Source organism: Choloepus didactylus, chromosome 22, assembly GCF_015220235.1.
Source record: "Choloepus didactylus isolate mChoDid1 chromosome 22, mChoDid1.pri, whole genome shotgun sequence".
In the NCBI taxonomy this organism is placed as follows: Eukaryota; Metazoa; Chordata; class Mammalia; order Pilosa; family Megalonychidae; genus Choloepus; species Choloepus didactylus.
The window spans coordinates 33,440,034-33,457,058 of NC_051328.1; the positions used below are offsets into that span (position 1 = coordinate 33,440,034).

General features: G+C 43.2%; 1 protein-coding gene across 1 annotated transcript in view; it reads left to right on the top strand.

Moving 5' to 3' along the window:
- The window catches only part of VAT1L (vesicle amine transport 1 like), a 172,623-nt gene that overhangs the window by 72,779 nt on the left and 82,819 nt on the right, over positions 1–17,025 (top strand). The window contains exons 4-7 of the mRNA XM_037816254.1: positions 1,634–1,776; positions 8,400–8,503; positions 10,663–10,718; positions 14,326–14,520. Coding sequence (XP_037672182.1) covers positions 1,634–1,776; positions 8,400–8,503; positions 10,663–10,718; positions 14,326–14,520 — 498 coding nt within the window. The remainder of the gene's footprint in view (positions 1–1,633; positions 1,777–8,399; positions 8,504–10,662; positions 10,719–14,325; positions 14,521–17,025) is intronic.

Consider the following 17,025-nt stretch of genomic DNA (forward strand, 5'->3'; position numbering starts at 1 on the left):
GAGCATGTCAGTAACATATTTATTTTAGGTAGCAACTTAAATGTCTGCTTAGCTTAAAATGTCAAAATAGCCTGACAGCCTGGCATAACAGAAAATGGCAATGCTGAAGTCAAGAGACCTTACCTTGAGTCCCAGATCTACCTCTGAAAAACTGGGTGACCTTAACCTTTCTGAGTCTCCTTCCCTTCATCTTTAAGCAGCGATGGGGAGGAGATCATTAGATGATTTTCCAACTCTGACATTTTATGATTCTCTCAGTTTTGTCTTTAATTGCCTCTGGTGGGAAGATAACATTTCCATAAATTGACCTGCCAACCTGACTGAGTCTACCAACACGAAGATATGCAAATAAGGTGTTAGGCGGAAATTAATACCACAGATGACTTTGGTAGAATAATTTCCCTCCCTGAAATGGCAGATGGGACACTGGAAAGAGACAGCGCTTGGTTTTAGCATGCATCTTAATTACCAGCAAATTGGGTTTTGCTGAAAGGTATTTTGTCCAGTGACTGCAATCTCCACCATATTGAAAAGAATATGGAAAATCACTCTTCCTAGCTGCGTATGTGAATTCTCCTGAACCACTTAATATTTAAAACTTGAGTGTTGACCTTTTCTTTATATGCCTGGATGTCTCAGTCCCAAATATAATCAGCCACTGAGGTGGAAAGGCAGTTAAAATTTATTGAGTACCTATTCAGTGTTGGTGTCACATTGTGCCAGGTGCTTGGCCTATGTGACAGGTTGCCTCATTTAACACCCTCTGTAGCCCATGTTGTCAGCTGCGCCATGTCTCCTCAGCACTCACCTCAGCACGCTGAAGGTTGCTTACTGAGGGCTTCTCTCTGGCCATGGAAGATGCTTGGCCCATAAGGACAAATCAGAGTATGTGAGAGTTGCTTCTGCAGAATCAGCACTCAACCATATCAGATGGAAATTTGGTGGATAAGTAACTTCCTCACCGCTCGATCGGGATAATTCTGAGACAGTTTCTGTACTCACTCACAGAATTCCCCATGGGTTTAAGCTCCCATTGCCCACAGTGTAAATGGCCTTGATAGCAGCCTTTTTGGTTGCTTCTCTTTTCTGACTTTCTTCCCTCTTCTGGTATTTCCAAGATCACTCCCCGCAAAAGTACTTACGCTTGGATTCTTGTCTCAGGGTCTGCTTCTGGATGATCTAAACTGGGACATTTCCAAGATCCCTAAGGAGTAGATACTGTTATTTCCAATTATAGATGAGGAATCTGAGGCTCAGCATGGTTAAAAAATAGCTGTTAAATCTTGGTGCTGGGGTTTGAGCCCAGATCTGTCTGACTCCAGCACCCGTTGACTTTTCTTCTCCATCAGTGGTTCTCAAAGGGGAACAATTTTGTCACCCAGGGAAAATTTGGCAATATCTGGAGACACTTTGGGTTGTCAAACTGAAAGGTGCTACTGTCATCTAGTGGATAGAGGCTAAGGATATTGCTAAAAATCCTACAATGCTCAGGACAGGCCCCTCTGACAAAGACTTATCCAGTCTAAAAAATGCCAGTAATGTGGAGGTTAAGAAACCTCGCTCTACACCCAGCAAGCCCAGTTTTTGGATGCTGAGTTTTATGTGTGACTTGTCTATTGATTTTCACTTCCAGGGCCAAGCTGTGGCTCAGCTGTGTTCCACCATCCCCAATGTGACTGTCTTTGGAACAGCTTCTACTTTCAAACATGAAGCAATCAAAGACTCCATGACCCACCTGTTTGACAGAAATGCAGACTATGTGCAAGAAGTAAAAAGGTAAGGTATTTGCTCTAAAGAACATGAGGTTGACCACTGATATTCTCTCTCTTAAGAAACAGTGGCATTCCTTTAGAGGAAGGCAAATAATAGTAATGATAATATCAATGACAACATGTATTGGCAGCTTAATATTACTAGACTCTGTGCTGAAGACTTCACTTTTATTAGCTCATTCAGTTCTCTACAGCAGTGTTATTATCCCCATTTTACAGATGATAAAACAGAGCAGTTAAGTAACTTGAACAGCTAATGTTAGGGCTGAGGTTATGCTAGCTGCTATAGCATTGTCTTAACACATAGAAATCTATTTCTCATTCATTCATATAACAGCTCAAAGTGGATGTTTGGTAGTTGATCTCCCATAAGGAGATTCAAGGACCCAGGAAGGAGGGGCAAGAAGTGAGACTGGGCAAGGAGACAGGTATCAGATGCACACGAAGACTTCGTACACCAAGCTAGGAATGTGGACTCCAACCTGGCTTTGATCAAAAGCTACCAAAGGATCAGACTTGAGTTTTGAACAGTCACCTGCAGTGTGTGCAAAATGAATGGGGAGGCTGGAGGCAGAGAGATCAGTCTGCTGACTGTTGCAGTCACCCGTGGGGGAAGGTTGTGCTATAATCTGATCCATGTTCCACCTGTGTTCTTGAAGCTATTGATCATGGCCATGTGCACATCAGCACAGAGGATCAGGTGGAAATCCAAGCTGTTGTCACAGCTTCCAATACTTCCTATGTCTCACCCCTACCGCTTCTCAGGGCTGCTGCTCACAGATGCCAAAGGAATTCGGAGGTGCCCCCGCCAGAGTTCCAATATTTGGTGAAACTTGGGAGTTTCTTAGAAAGGAGAGTCTGCTTTCATATTTGTTTTTAAATTTTGAATGCAGAGATTTGAATATAATTTAAGGTTGTCCTAATATTTCCAGCAAGACTTGAAAGGAGAGCTTTAAAGCTAGATATTAGAAGTTCATGCCTTGTTTCTCAGACCTCTAGAGATTGCATATTAGTTTTAAAGACTTCCAGGATATATGTTTTTCAGACCCCTCCATTTTTTCATAACACTCAGGTAGTTCTTTCTACTTTTAGCTTGAGTCTCTCAGGTTGCAGACTAGAAAATGAACTACATGGACATTACCTGGGACCACTTATTGTCTCTTCAGTAGTCTTCTTTTACCACCTTAAGTGGTATTTTGCAAGCATTCTTTCATTTGTTCCTGCATCCACCCACTCAATAAATATGTACTGAATGTCTGTGATGAGCTAGGTGCTGGGCTAGTGGGGAATCCAGCAATAATCACCTTGAGAGCCACTGGCCCCTTGGAGCTTGGAGTCTACTTGGGGTGGGGGTAGAAATGTTTAAAACTATTAAGGAATCAATTAATTGATACTTCTGTGTATATCTGCCCTGGCAGAGAAATGGAAGTTGCCAGTGAACATATGTAGTCGAGGAAATCAGACAAGTCTTCCATCAAAAAGTGAGATTTTGGCTGAGAATTAAAGGATGAGAAAGATGAAGGGAAGAGCATTTCCAACTACAGAGAATGGCATGTACTAAGGCCTCGGGTAGGAAGGGCTTGGCAAGTTCAGGAATCTGAAAGGAGGCCAGTGCAGCTGGAGGTGATCAGATGTGGTGAGAGAAGGGGGTCAGGAGGTGATAGTTCTTTTTTGAAAATGTTACAGTCCATAAGCAGGAGGCTCCTGCCTTCCCCAATTCCCAGGTAGCTGCTCCATCACCTCATCCCCTCACTGTACTTTACTTGCTGCCTCTACACCCTGAATCAGTGATTTCTACTGATGCCAGAAGAGCACCAGACAAAAGCATCTGAGACGCACCTCCCCACCACCTTCCTTCAAACCTGTGACCTCCAACAGTTCTTTGGGTTTTTAAGTAGAGTCCCTGGGATTAGACTCAAAATGACTGGGAAGCCGCAAATATGTTTATACCCTCTGTCCCACTAATAATACCCTCCGGCCATAATCTGAAAGCGGGTGAAAGCAACACACACAAAGCTGCTTCTCGCAGAGCTGAGCACAGCTTCTGCTCCATCACAGGTGCTCAGCGTGTGTCAACAGGGTGACTTACAGCATTGTCTGTCATTGTGAAAATTCCGAACCAGCCTCCATTACCAACAGAAAGGAAATGGCTCAGGAGATTATGCTACACCCACACACTTGAGCATTATGCAGCCCCTAAAAAGTGATAGTTGTGAAGACTGTGTCGCAAAATAAAAAAATGCCTGGGATAGCATACTGAGTGACAAAAGCAGAGTGCCGAATTCCATCTCCACTGTGATCACAGTGTTTACACATTCTCAGTGCATATGGACATAAAATGAAAGAATAGAAGAAAAAAATCAAACTGCTAGCACACAATGGGAGTGGAATTCAGAGTGGTTTGTCTTTAATTTTTGGTCAAGATATTGTTACACAATTATGGATACAGTAAAATAAAGTCACGTTTCTTGAGATGCAAACTCTTAAAACTAGTCAACCGTTAAGCCTCTTTGAACATGCTCTCAGCCTTGAGCTAGTCACTGTAAAGGGTAAGGGGAAGATATTTATGACACAGACCTTAATTTATATAACTACCCTCTCTCTGTTTGGGAGGAAAGGATGACTATGCCTGGAATCAAGCAAAAGGAAGTCAGGAGCCTTGAATCATGTGTATCTCTCTATAAGGTCTTCAAAAATTAAAAGGAGAGGAAGATCAGAGAATTGCCAAGATGAACAACCCCTAAGGTGGTGCCTTGAAGGATGGAAATGATTTCAGGACATAGAAGAAAGTGGGGAGGGAACCTGGGCCCGGGTAGCAGGGACAGTGGGGCAAGGCGGCTAATAGCAGCCATGCTTTGTTGGGCTCCTACCAGGTAAAGGCACTCTGCTAAGCCCTTTGCCTTCACCATTTCATATGCACCTTAGACAATCCTGCAAGGTGAAAATTCTGGTCATCATTTTACAGATGGGGAAACTGAGGCTTAGGACCAGATTTGACCTCAGGGGTTGTGATTCCATGTACTTTATATTCTACAAAACTTGTTTTGGTTTACTTTGGGGGTTGAGTGCTATGTTCATCGATACCTTGATCGTGGCAGTATTTTCACAAGGCGCAAACAGTGGTGAGCAAGACAAATACTGTCCTGTCCCTGTGACCCAGAGTATCTAATCCGGTGGAGGAGACAGGTGGCTCAATGGGCAATTGCATGACAGTGAGGTTAGCGCCCTGATAGAGACACACGGAGTACTGGGGGAGCACAGGTAAGCAGTGTCTAAATGGAGGCCCAAAGAACATGTAGGAGCTTTCTTTCAGGCTTTACAAATTTTATGAAGTAGGTACTGTTCTTATTTTACAAATGAGGGGCCCAAGGCTCAGCCTGGTTGTATAGCTGTCCAGTTTCATGCAACTCCACAATGGCTGGACTCAAACCCATATCCTTCTGGTCCCAGAGCTTGTGATCTTGCTACCACCCATACTCCCTCTCACTAAGGCAGTCAGCGGTGGCTTGTCCATAAGCCAGTGAGGAGTGCAGACTGCCCATTTTAAAGGATGTTAAGCCATGTGAGGTACAGAGCTGGATTGGGATTTCTCTACTTCAGCACAATTTGGGTCAGATAATAGTTCTGTTTTGGGGGCCTGTCTTGCACAATGCAGGATGTTTGGCAGCATCCCTGGCCTCTACTCATTAGATGCCATTAGCAGCCCCACCCAGTTGTTACAACCAAAAATGTCTCCAGATGTTGCCCAATGTCCCCAGGAGGGGCAGGAAAAATTGCTCTTGATGGCGAGCCACTGAACTTGATTGACCAGGCTCTTAAAAGCCCTTAAATGGAGTTAACATTGGATTATGTAAGAAACATGAGTCTTTTGCAGATTTGAAGCAGTTAAGAGCTATCATGAAAGAAAAGTTTACAAAAAATTGATCTGGCCACCGTGTACAGAATGAGTGAGACAAAGGAGAGTCAGAATCAGAAAAAACAAGTAACGGAAGTGCTGAGGAAGAGACAGAACTCACAGATATTTTGAAGCAGAACAGGACATGGTCACTGAGCTACTATGAGAAATGCCGAAAAGATGAGGCCAAGATTTCTTTTCCTTTTTGTTGTTATTAGATAATGAGCACTGGAAGCAGTAATGACTTCCTTTAAACAAGATAAATATAATGTGAGTGTAAGACCTTCAAGGAGTCTATCCAACAAGCCGGGGAAAGGGGAGACTGGAACTGGGGTGAGTGAAAAGCTCACATTCTTCAATCATTTGCTGAGTGACTGCTATGAACTGCCTCTGGATATTGGGAGACTAGAGATGAGCCGCAGTCCCTGGACCAAAGCTGTACAAAGGCCACAGAAAAAGAAGCAAAATCTCACTGCAGGGGTATCTGGTATTTGTCCACATGCTTTGAGTCTGCAGGGGCCAGTCAGAAGCGTGGCAGGGGAGTGTAAGCTCGGAAGAGGCAGGGATCATGCCTACCTCCTGCTCTTCTGCGTCTTCAGTACCTTCCACAATGCCTGGCACCCTAGAAGGTGCTAATCAAAATATCAGCGAAAATTAATGAGAGTCTAATCCCCTGGGAAAACAGAGGGGAGTGTTCAAGAACGGATTCCTAGTGGTGGTGTTGCCACGTACTTGTGGGAGCCATTAATAGTAAACATTTACTGAGAAGCCCACTTTGTGCCGGGCACTGTGCTCAGCTCTCTGTGAGAATCCTGCTCTGCTCTAGGCACTGCGCTCAGCCCTCTGAGAGGCCTACTGTGCGCCAGGCATGGTGCCCGGCACTCTGATATAATCTCATTCCTCCATCACCAATATCAAGTGATGGTTGAATCTGTGGCCCAAATGAGTTCTCAGAGAAAAGGGCATTCAGAGACAGAATTGCTGAGTGGAATGCCAAAGATCCACCTAGAGATGAAAGTCACAATAAATAGGAATTCATTTCTTGGCAAGGTCAAAGGGGGTCTTTCCCAGCAATGGCTCTGTTGGAACCTAACACCACTCCAGAGAAATTCATCACTGACCCATGTGGTGGGAAGCAAAGAGGTGGTATTCACAACAAAGGGGCAAGGGTTGGGGACAAAGGAGAGACAGACACAAAAGTCTTGGATCAGCAGTTCCAAAATATCTTGCTGCTGAAAATGGGCCATGGAATCCATAAGCTGGGACTGTATGTGTTTGTTTTTTAAATCTGCAGAAATTGATGAAAACAAGGCAGACCTAAGAACCATTGCATTTGGCTCCCTGCCCCACCCCCTCTGCTCTCCTGTAATTGCAATTATATATATGTAGGCAGGACACACGCCCCCAGGAATCAGGGATATCAAGAAAGGAGGCTGGCCCCTGCGTCTCTGATGAGTGAAGGGAGGTCATTAGCTCCAACTCTGTTCCATCAGAAGGAGCTGCTAAGGTGCTTGCAAATGTGAGCGTGACCAATGGAGGGTCGATGCCACGGCTGCCAGAGGGCCTGGAGCATTTAAAACAGATCCATCTGAGTCCAATTCCTAATGGGAATGGGGGATTTTTCAGTTCTTTTTGTGGTTGTTAGAGAAGCTGTGGGTTTACAAAACAATCTTGCATGAAATACAGGATTCCTGTTTGCATGCTTTGAATACATACAGTTTTGAAGGTACATTTCTAGCCTCAGCAGGAGTAATGTCTGCTTGAAAATGACAGAAATGGTGAAAGCATCCTTACCCTCTGGACCCTGCAAATTTCATCTGATTCTCCCTAAACTCTGTCTCCCCTCCCTTCCCACCCACCCCCACCCCTTTTCTGAGCTTTCAAAATGATGTTGTTACAGCAGGAGGGAGAAAATCTGTGTCTTATTTGTCCCCTGTATAGATGCAAGCCTTGTCCTACCTGGTTCAGCTATAGAAATGCTGAGAGATGTGACAACTGTGGAGTAGCCCCCAGCTTTGCTCAGTCCCTGCTGGGCACCTGTGTGGCCTAGAAGTGGCAGTGGTGGGTGCCCCAGGGCTGGCCACAGCTCACCCTGTAAAACCCTACTCCACCTCTGGGGCCCTTACCTGGTTTCTGGATGTGATGGATCAAACTAGGGTCCTCCTGTTCTCTGCATTGGGCCCCTAGGATAAGTTTCCTTATTCAGCCTCAGTTTCCTTATTCAAGTGGCGATAACAGTGGCCGCTGAGTCAGGGTTGGCATGAGGCATAAATGAGATGACACTTATGGGCTCAGCACTGCACCTGGCACATAATAAGGGCTTATGAGTGTGAGACCTGCTCTTCTAGGAAGGTCAAGGGTATCATGCCTTAGCTCTGATAGTTTCTGGGCTGGTGGTTCAACCCATCCTGAAGGTTGCTTGGGTTCATGGTTGGATTATTTTGCCTGTTTCTGCAGAACCTGAGACCAAAGGATAGAGCAACAGGCCCATGTGGGGCAGCTAATCAAGGTTCCCAAGATATCCCACAGGCCAGATTTTTAACTGCCTCTAGCTTTGTAAAATTCTTACAGCTAAACCCAGAAAGGCAAATCTACCTTCCAGGCTTCTACTACTCCCAGAGCTCTGACTCTTCCTGATTCAGAGTCAAACAATACGACAGAGGAAGGGAAAAGGATGGACCACTTTGCCCCTGGCAGGTTATGGTATTTTGCTTTGTCTTCTCACCATGTAGAATCTGCGCTGAAGGTGTGGACATCGTTTTGGATTGCCTCTGTGGAGACAACACTGGGAAAGGTCTCAGCCTTCTCAAACCACTGGGAACCTACATTTTGTATGGTGAGTGCTAAACAGTGTCAGGGGTGTGGTTGGTGATAGGGAGCACTGCAGGTATACCTACAGACAGAGGCTCTGAAAGATAAAATGTGTTGGGGTAGTGGGATTGAGGGGGTTTGACTTTTATATTAGTTTCAAATAATATTGCTGCTGGTTGTTTTCAACTAGAAAAATAACACATCTCAATTGCCCTGCTACTCCCAGGAATATGACTGATCTCATGGTAAGGCCAAGCCAATGAAGTCACCAAGATAACTACATAGATAGAAAATGTTAATGGCCTCAGAGGAAGTTTAGAAAATGAAGCAATGAAGGATTTGCAGTAGGATGGAGGAAAGTGGCTCCAATGAGGGGTTTAAAGGAGCTTCTTCACCCATTGGAGATGAAGTTGCAAAGTACAGACTCTCCTTCCTCTAAACCACTCCTTTGTGTCCCAGTCAAGACAAGCCCCGGGTGGATGGAGCACACGTCTGGTCCACTCTGCTTCTACTCCCACTTCTGTGCTTTTGGGTGAGTGGGTAGGGATGATGGATGGATAGATGAAAGACATCTGGGAGCAGGTTTTCTCTGGCAAATTGAGAGATAAGCCTCTTCCCTCCTGCTCCTCCTCTTACATTATAAGCATGCAAACTGATGTAAACATGGGTCTTCACAAAATCAAAGGACATCTGAAGCCAGATGTCACATTCCAAAGCTATATTGGGGTTATTTGGTATTTGAGATTCTTAATACCTCTGTTCCCTTTAATGACAATAAAAAATTGAGCCTTTACTCTGAATAACTGGGGGGGGGGGGGGAGGAACAACTCATTTTCTCTGCTATTAGCTGAGGAGCTTATAAAGAGGTATTTGAGGGGTATAAATATGTATTTTTTTGTCATCATCAGATCATTATGACAGATAGAGAGTTGAAGGTACCAGAGTGAGGTAGACTTTCCATTGCTGGTGTATTCAGGTATTTTTAATAGTGGCCACATATTTGGAAGTCCCTGCAAGTGGATGCATGAATTTTTTATTATTATTGATAAGAGCCATGAGCCATGAGAGTCAATGCATAATGTAGAGATATTAGGTATGAATAACATGTGAGGCAAATGCAAATGGGTGATTTATCCATCCTAACTTATCATTTACTAATAATTCTATTTTCACCCCAATTCCCAGATGTCATTTTGGTGGAATTCAACTTAATCATCTCATAAATGTCTAGTTCATTACAGTGATTATTTGATTACTAAGTAATGGGAGCCTGGTATTGTGGTGTCTGGTGGTAGTCACTCCAGGCAGCAGAAGCAGTGGTTTACTGAGCCAGCTAATTAAATTTAAAGTATAGACTTTTCTCATTAAATAGCAGTTCTCTGAGAAGAATTTACTCCCAAATCTTTGGGAACAGAGCAGAAAGTTGTTGAAAAGGCATCAATATGGAATCTGAACATTCCCAACACTGGTAAGAGCCTTTTCATCCCTTAAAGGACTCCCACAGAGGAGTCTTTTCTCTCTGTGTGAACATATTAGGGGATCTTTCCCAAGTCTGCCTCCCATTTACCATCTTATTCCAATGGAAAAGTCTCAGTTTCTCACACCACATGTCTCAAATGGTTTTCTGCCCAAACCTCTTTGGAGCTGACGCATTGGCCACACCATTTCCTTGGCTTCTGAACCTGCCTTCTTCTGTACCCCATTTTTCTATCGATCTCAGCTCTTCCCATACCTAAGTGCCCAGAACCAGCCCAGGCCACAGCCCAGGGTCCCTCATTTGCCCAGGCATTGTGTTCAGATACAGAAAAGCAGGCTCACATAAGAGTTTGTTTCTTCATGTCCAAAAACAGAACCAAAAATGTTTCAGCAACACATCATGTTGCTAAAATATTGGCCTAAAGCACAAAGGATCCTTTTGCTACATGCCTAATTTCCCAAAGTAATGAAATGGTTTCTATAAGAAATGCTACTTCCTCTTCAATCCAGTGACACCCAGCTAGAATATTCAACTTGGTATACCCACCCACCCATTCTCATTTCCCTCATTTTTCTAAAGCTGAATTAAGTTTGTTTTCAAGTTCTTGCCAGGTCAGGAACAAACAACTGCCATTCCACCATGCATAACAAAAGATGTTGTTTTTCATTAGCAATTCCTTGATTTGGGAATCCTCCACTTGTTTGCAGGTTCTTCCAACATGGTGACTGGGGAGACCAAGAGCTTCTTTAGCTTTGCAAAATCAGTAAGTATCCATGCATATCTAAGGTACTACAGAGCGCTTGTTGTGTGCTCTTCCTTCTAAAGTCATTGACCTAATCCTCTTTGTCTTTCATGTGCTTCATTCATTTGCAATACAACCTGCATTCCTGCTGTCCTCATTAGAAGTGGGCAAGACTCATCCTTGGGCTGCTTTTCTTTAAATGAAGCAGAGAGGTGGCAGTGTCAGTGAAAATTAAGAAAACTGCGTTTTGATTTTCACAGACTGGTTGAGTGTTGGGGCTTTTAATTATTGCTCAAAATTGAACTTAGCACTGGTGCATTTTATTTGCCCCACAGAGAGGCCAGTTTTCCCTTTGGCCACTTTCTTGCCAGGTCTCTGGAATACTTGAGATATCTCTGTATCTCTAACCTATGGAATTGTCTCTGGGCAGGATGGCAAGGGATCCTACAATTTTAGCAAGCTCCTTGGGTGATTTTTAGACGTGGGCAAGTTTGGGAACTTCTGTCCTAAAGGACCATGCTCTGAATATGATGCATACTTTACGATTGAGAAGTCACATCTTTGGGCACCCAACCCATAGAAACCCACTCAGATTCTCTGGTAGAGCTACACACTGGAATTCAACTAGTTTGGGCTTGAGCTTTGATTTTTACCCCACCAAAACAGGGATTGCTGCTTCTCCTAAATTCTTGCTTTTGTCCATCTATTCCCAGCCTTCTATGCAGCTCTTGCAGCAGTGATTGATTTGTTCACTTTACAAGCATTTTCTGCATCCTTACTATTTGTATCATTGGGCCAAGCACTAGTGGATCACAGTGAATGAGACAGATGTATTTTTGGCCTCGTGGCACTTACATTCCAATGAGGGAGACAAACCCTAAATAAGTAATACATATTAATAAATAATTGTAAATGGTTATAAAACCTCTGAAGGGGATAAAAATAGAATGATGAGATAGAAAACAGCAGGTTGGGTGGAGGTATTTTGAATAGGGTTGCCAGCCGTATTATTTCTTCTTCTAAGTGCAGCTCCCTGGGTGCCAACACTGACTGGCAAAAGCTTTACCCCCAAATATTCCTTGATTCTGGAATGGATGGTACTCCCTCCTCTTGTGAGATTAGCATTAAAGGGCCTCCCTTTGAATTTGACCTTTAAAACCAGGGTTGAAAATCATGTCAACTATGGAATCTACTGGAGGAACAAGATTGAAGTCTCAGGAAGGGCTCCTGGAGCATGTCCCTTTAAGATGGGCTTGGTACCACTCACAGCTGTTTTGTTGTTGTGGCTGTAATTATAATTAGCATGATACCAACTGGCTGCCATGGGTAACCAAATTGGTCCCAAATTACATACAATTGTAAGAAATGTTTTCCCTCTCTCCCCTACATGCACAATCACAACACACCAGTGTTAACGAAATAATTGCAGCGTATCCGTGTTCAATGAAGGCATTCATAGAAACAGGCAGGGTGGAGGCCAAGACTCCCCTGCCTGAAACAGGGGTGCCGATTCCCCCAAAGCTTTGCAGTTGGAGGTCAAGAATGAAGACTTTCCCTTTTAAGGGTCTGGTCCAATGTTAGTTGGTCAGTTAGGAGCAAATTGAAGAGAAGTTGTTTTTAATGCCAAGTTGTGGAATAGTGACTTTGTTCTGGAAGGTTCTGGAAAGGAATTTTCTTCTATACACTTCAAGAGAGGCTTAGAAATTAAAGGCCTACTTAGAATCATGTCGTACTTTCTCACTCCACTATCTTAATAGTCTTCCACCTTAAAACTCTCCCCGGGAGCCTGTGCTTCACTCTTTGTCAAACATGCGGTTTGCTTTCACACCATAATGATGATGATAATAGCAGGTGAAGCTGACATTTAGAAAACAGTCTGACTCCAGATCGAGAGCTCCGATTCACTAAATCAAAATTGCCTTCCATCTTAAGGTGATAATTAAAGTAATTAGTGTTAACAGAGTACCTACTATGTGCCAGACATTAGTTTAAGCACTTTATATGTATTTACACATTTACTCCTCATGACAATCCTGTGAGGTACAGTGAGGAAATTGTTGCACAGAGAGGTTAAGTGACTTGCTAAGTCACACAGGTAGTAAGTGGCAGAGCTGGGATTCAAAACCAGGCATTTGGCTCCAGAACTCTCTTAACCACAACTATTATAGATTCAGCAAGCATTCATTCTGTGTGTTGAGGCATTGTAGATACCCTGCTAATCAAGTTATTAATTGTTCTTTACCTTTGTTTTCATGGCAAGCACCCGTCACTCTCCACAAACCACCCCCAGGCCCTTGTGGAATGTACTTTGGAAAAAAAATTCCGTGTCTGAGCTTCATCCTGGTTTTAAACCTGTCATCCTCACACTTATTTTCCAAACATGATTTTCCCACATTGAAAAAGAATCAAAATCTTCTACTTTTGTGACCTTCCTTAATCCTTTTTGAAAAGAGACAAGTTATAAATAAATACACTGTAACATATACACTATAAGTATACTTAAGTGTCCATTGCATTGCTCTTTGTCTTCTATGTTAAAATGGATATTAAGCCATTTCACCTCTTAGAAGTTCCAGAAATGGGAAGTTTTATTTTTGAAACTATAAGAAACACCAAAGGAAAAGCAGTTCAATCAGAGAAAAGCAGTTGGACAATCATTTTTGTAGGCTGTTAATGGATTCTTTACTTTTTGTGTATCTGAGGGAAGACGAGACACTGGAAAGGAGGCAGCCACATTTACCAGTTGCATATATCCCACCCAGAGATTTGATCCAAGGATTCTCAACCTCAGTGCTATTGACATTTAGGGCTGGATAATTCATGTCTGTGGGGGGGCTGTCTTGTGCATTGTAGGATGTTGAGTAGTATCCCAGGCCTCTACCACTAGCTGCCAGTAGCATCACCTCTCCCTCAGTCATCACAACCCAAAACGTCCCCAGATATTGCCAAATGTCCCCACTTGAGAACCACTAATACTTTGGCTTCATCACCCCATAATCTTCCTTCTTTCTATATTGTACTTCCCTTCACTTCATCTGATGAACTCCCATGTCTCCCAGTTTGGCCTGTTATTCCTGCTGTCAGAATTTGTTGCCTCTACCATGTCCCCATAGTAGTTCGTAAACTTCTCTGCCAGCCCACTCCCTTCACCAGACGCATCACCATCATCACCATTTACAAAGCCTGGCCCAGTGCTTTACACCTAATCTCACAGAAAACCTCTGATGCAGTATCATGCCTCTCTCTTCATTCAGAACACTGTGGCACAAAGAATAACAATGAGCAAAGTGGTTCTTGGAATCAACTCCATGGAGTTGAACCCCAGAGCCAATGATCCTAACTCTATACCTTAATATTTCAATTACAAGTAGCCCAGTAATTGTTTTAGTAAAGGGCTCTCTCTCTCACCCAGACCCTGAACTTCTTACAGGCATTACCATCTACTGTTTTGCACGTACCCATAGCAGTGCCTAGCAACATAGATGCTTAAAAAAAATCCACCACAAGAGTGGACTTGAATCTTTCCAACTGCAGCCCCTACCTCCCCTTGAAGGAGCTGCTAATGTTGGCTTTGATGTTGATGTGGCTGTCACTGAGTCCCTGTAACCAGTGCTATCTCTCATTCCAGTGGTGGCAGGTCGAAAAAGTGAATCCCATCAAGCTGTATGAAGAGAACAAAGTCATCGCGGGGTTTTCCCTTTTAAACCTGCTCTTCAAACAGGGCCGCGCAGGCCTCATTCGAAGAGTGGTAGACAAACTCATAGGGCTCTACAACCAGAAGAAGATTAAGCCGGTGGTTGACTCCTTGTGGGCCCTGGAGGAGGTAAGAATGGTGTTTTTTCCTAGCAAATAACCTCCTCATTTTAGTCCAAGAATGTTTGGAAAGCCAGGTACTTTTTACTAAATGATTTTCCTCTACGTTTGTTTGTTTTCAATGAGGATAGTGCTTTGGGTGTGTAGGAGACTTTTAAGTTATCTAGTGGTTCTTATACCATGTGCCTTGGCAGGCCAGGTGTGTCATGAATCCTTACCAGGTGGGTCACCAAATTTGCATCGCTGTGTAAAATTCACCTGGGTTAAAAGAGAGTATGTATGTTGTTGCCTGGTCATGCATATTGTTGCCTTTTGCCAGTTTAAGAGATCTTGGTCAGGGCAGACAATGGCTCAGAGCTGAAATGATTTGTGTGTTAACGCTAAAGGTTTTGGGCTCCGTCAGACGTTGTTAGCTATCATGAAGGGTGTTGTACTTATTGCTGAATTGTTGGGTTCAGAGTTGCATTGAGTCTTCTCTTAAAGTGATCTGCAAAAAGTTTTAGTATTTGAAAGCATTCCTTGGGCACAAAAAGATTGAGAACTCTTAAAGTAACTTCTAAGGATGCCAAAGCATGAACTGGCTGTATTGGTTCAAATGGGCCTTGCTAGGAGGAGACAGGGTCTAGGAAATCAAGAACAAGGCAAGTTTGGGCATTTGGGAAGTCAGCCTTGGTCACTACCCATGAGGAGAAGGTGACTTTGGTTTCAGGAGGCATTTCATTGAGAAATCCTTCTAAGTCAGGGTTTTGTGACCCAGGAAGCCATGAACCCCCTAAAAAATATGTTGAAATATGTGGGAAAGTGTATTTTTTGCATTTTTTCATGGATGAGACACTTTAGAGTGCAAGTACTTTTTTGTGCTTTTGGGGGTCAAGGACACCTTTGAAAAATCTAACAAAACACCAAGTTCTCTGGAATAGAAAGTAGTTGTCCTCCTGGTAATGAGGCTGACACAGACTAAGTTGGCCAAAATCCAATGGCTTCTCTAAGCACAGAAATCCCCAAAAAAAGTTTTTTGGGGGTCACTGTGTCAAAAAGGACAGTTCTGAGATCCATGGACCAAGAATGTGCCTATGTATGTCCCTCTGACATCACCAAAATACTTGTTTCTTATGAAGGTACTGCATGCTCATTATATGAACTTCATAAATTAACCCAAAGGAGAAAATAAACTGTAAGTTCACATTACAGAGATTAACATTTTGGTTAGCGTAATGTTAACATTTTGGTTTGCTTTTTTTCCATGTTTTTTCTATTGCAGATGCTTGCTGTGATTCAGTTTATTACTAAGTCAAATCAAATAATTATGCATGCCTTCTGTTGTGTAATTTCCAAGATGGTTGGCCTATATTGTAATTTTATTGAAAATGTTTTTAATTTAATGAGTTAGATGTCCATATGGTACATACCACAATATCTCAGTGGAAAAGAGAAAGGCTGGACTGCCTCGTTACTGGGTTCTCAGTAGTCAGGGAAGAGAGAAAACTGGGACTAGTCAAGGACAAGGCTAAGAGAATATTTTGTTCATGGGGCAGAGAAGGGAACTTATAATTAAGTCCAGTGTCCAAAATGATCAACAAAATCCAAGAGGGTCCTGGTTGGCCCAAAGAGTCCTTGAAGCAATAGGACTTTCCAGCATGGCGATGGTAATTCGATCACCACATTTTTATTGAATAACTACTATGTGCCCAGCATTGTTGAGATGCTGGGGATCCAGTGGGGAGCAGATGGCCAATATCCTTGGCCCTCATGGAGCTTACCTTTGGGTAAGTGGGAGGTGGGAGGCAGAAAAAACTGAAGTGAACAGAAATAAGCAGGGTATTTGCCAATTGTGATAAGTGCTAGAGAGCAGTGTTTATCAACCTTTATTTCATTATTTCTCCCCACCAAGGAGCCTTTTTAAACATTTTCCCCCTAATCCCCTTAAAATTTAAAACCACAGATGTACTATGAATCTGTTATGTACAGTTTATGTTTTATACATAAAAAGAGTAAGACATTTTTATTCCCCAAGAACCAGTTTTCACCCTTTTGTGGGTGATATTGCTCCCACTGAGAATACATGCCATAGACTGACTTTAAAGAAGGATGGGTTCTCTGAAGAAGTGTCATTTGAGCTGGGACATGAATGAGTCAAAAAACTGGAAGAGCATTCTAGGCAGAGAAACCCTCAAATGCAACGGTGTGAGGAACGAAAGACCTCAGTGAATTTAATGAAGGAATTTCAGGCCAGTTCCCCAGATGGCTGCAAGCCAAGGAAGGAAGGGTGCTAGGTACGCCTGAACAGGTCAGCCGGGCCAGATGGAAATTTGAATTTAACTTTAAGTACCATGGGAGGCCACTGAAGGGTCAGACTCTGGAGGTGCCGGGGTCAAGAGCTGAGCTAAGGTGGAGAGAGCTGAGCTGCCAGGTGTCAAGGTGGCTAGTTGAACCTATAAGCCAAAATGAAAGTAACAGTCAAGACTTTAATCACTTAGAGATAGCCTAAGCAAGAGGATGAGCAGAGAAAGCACCA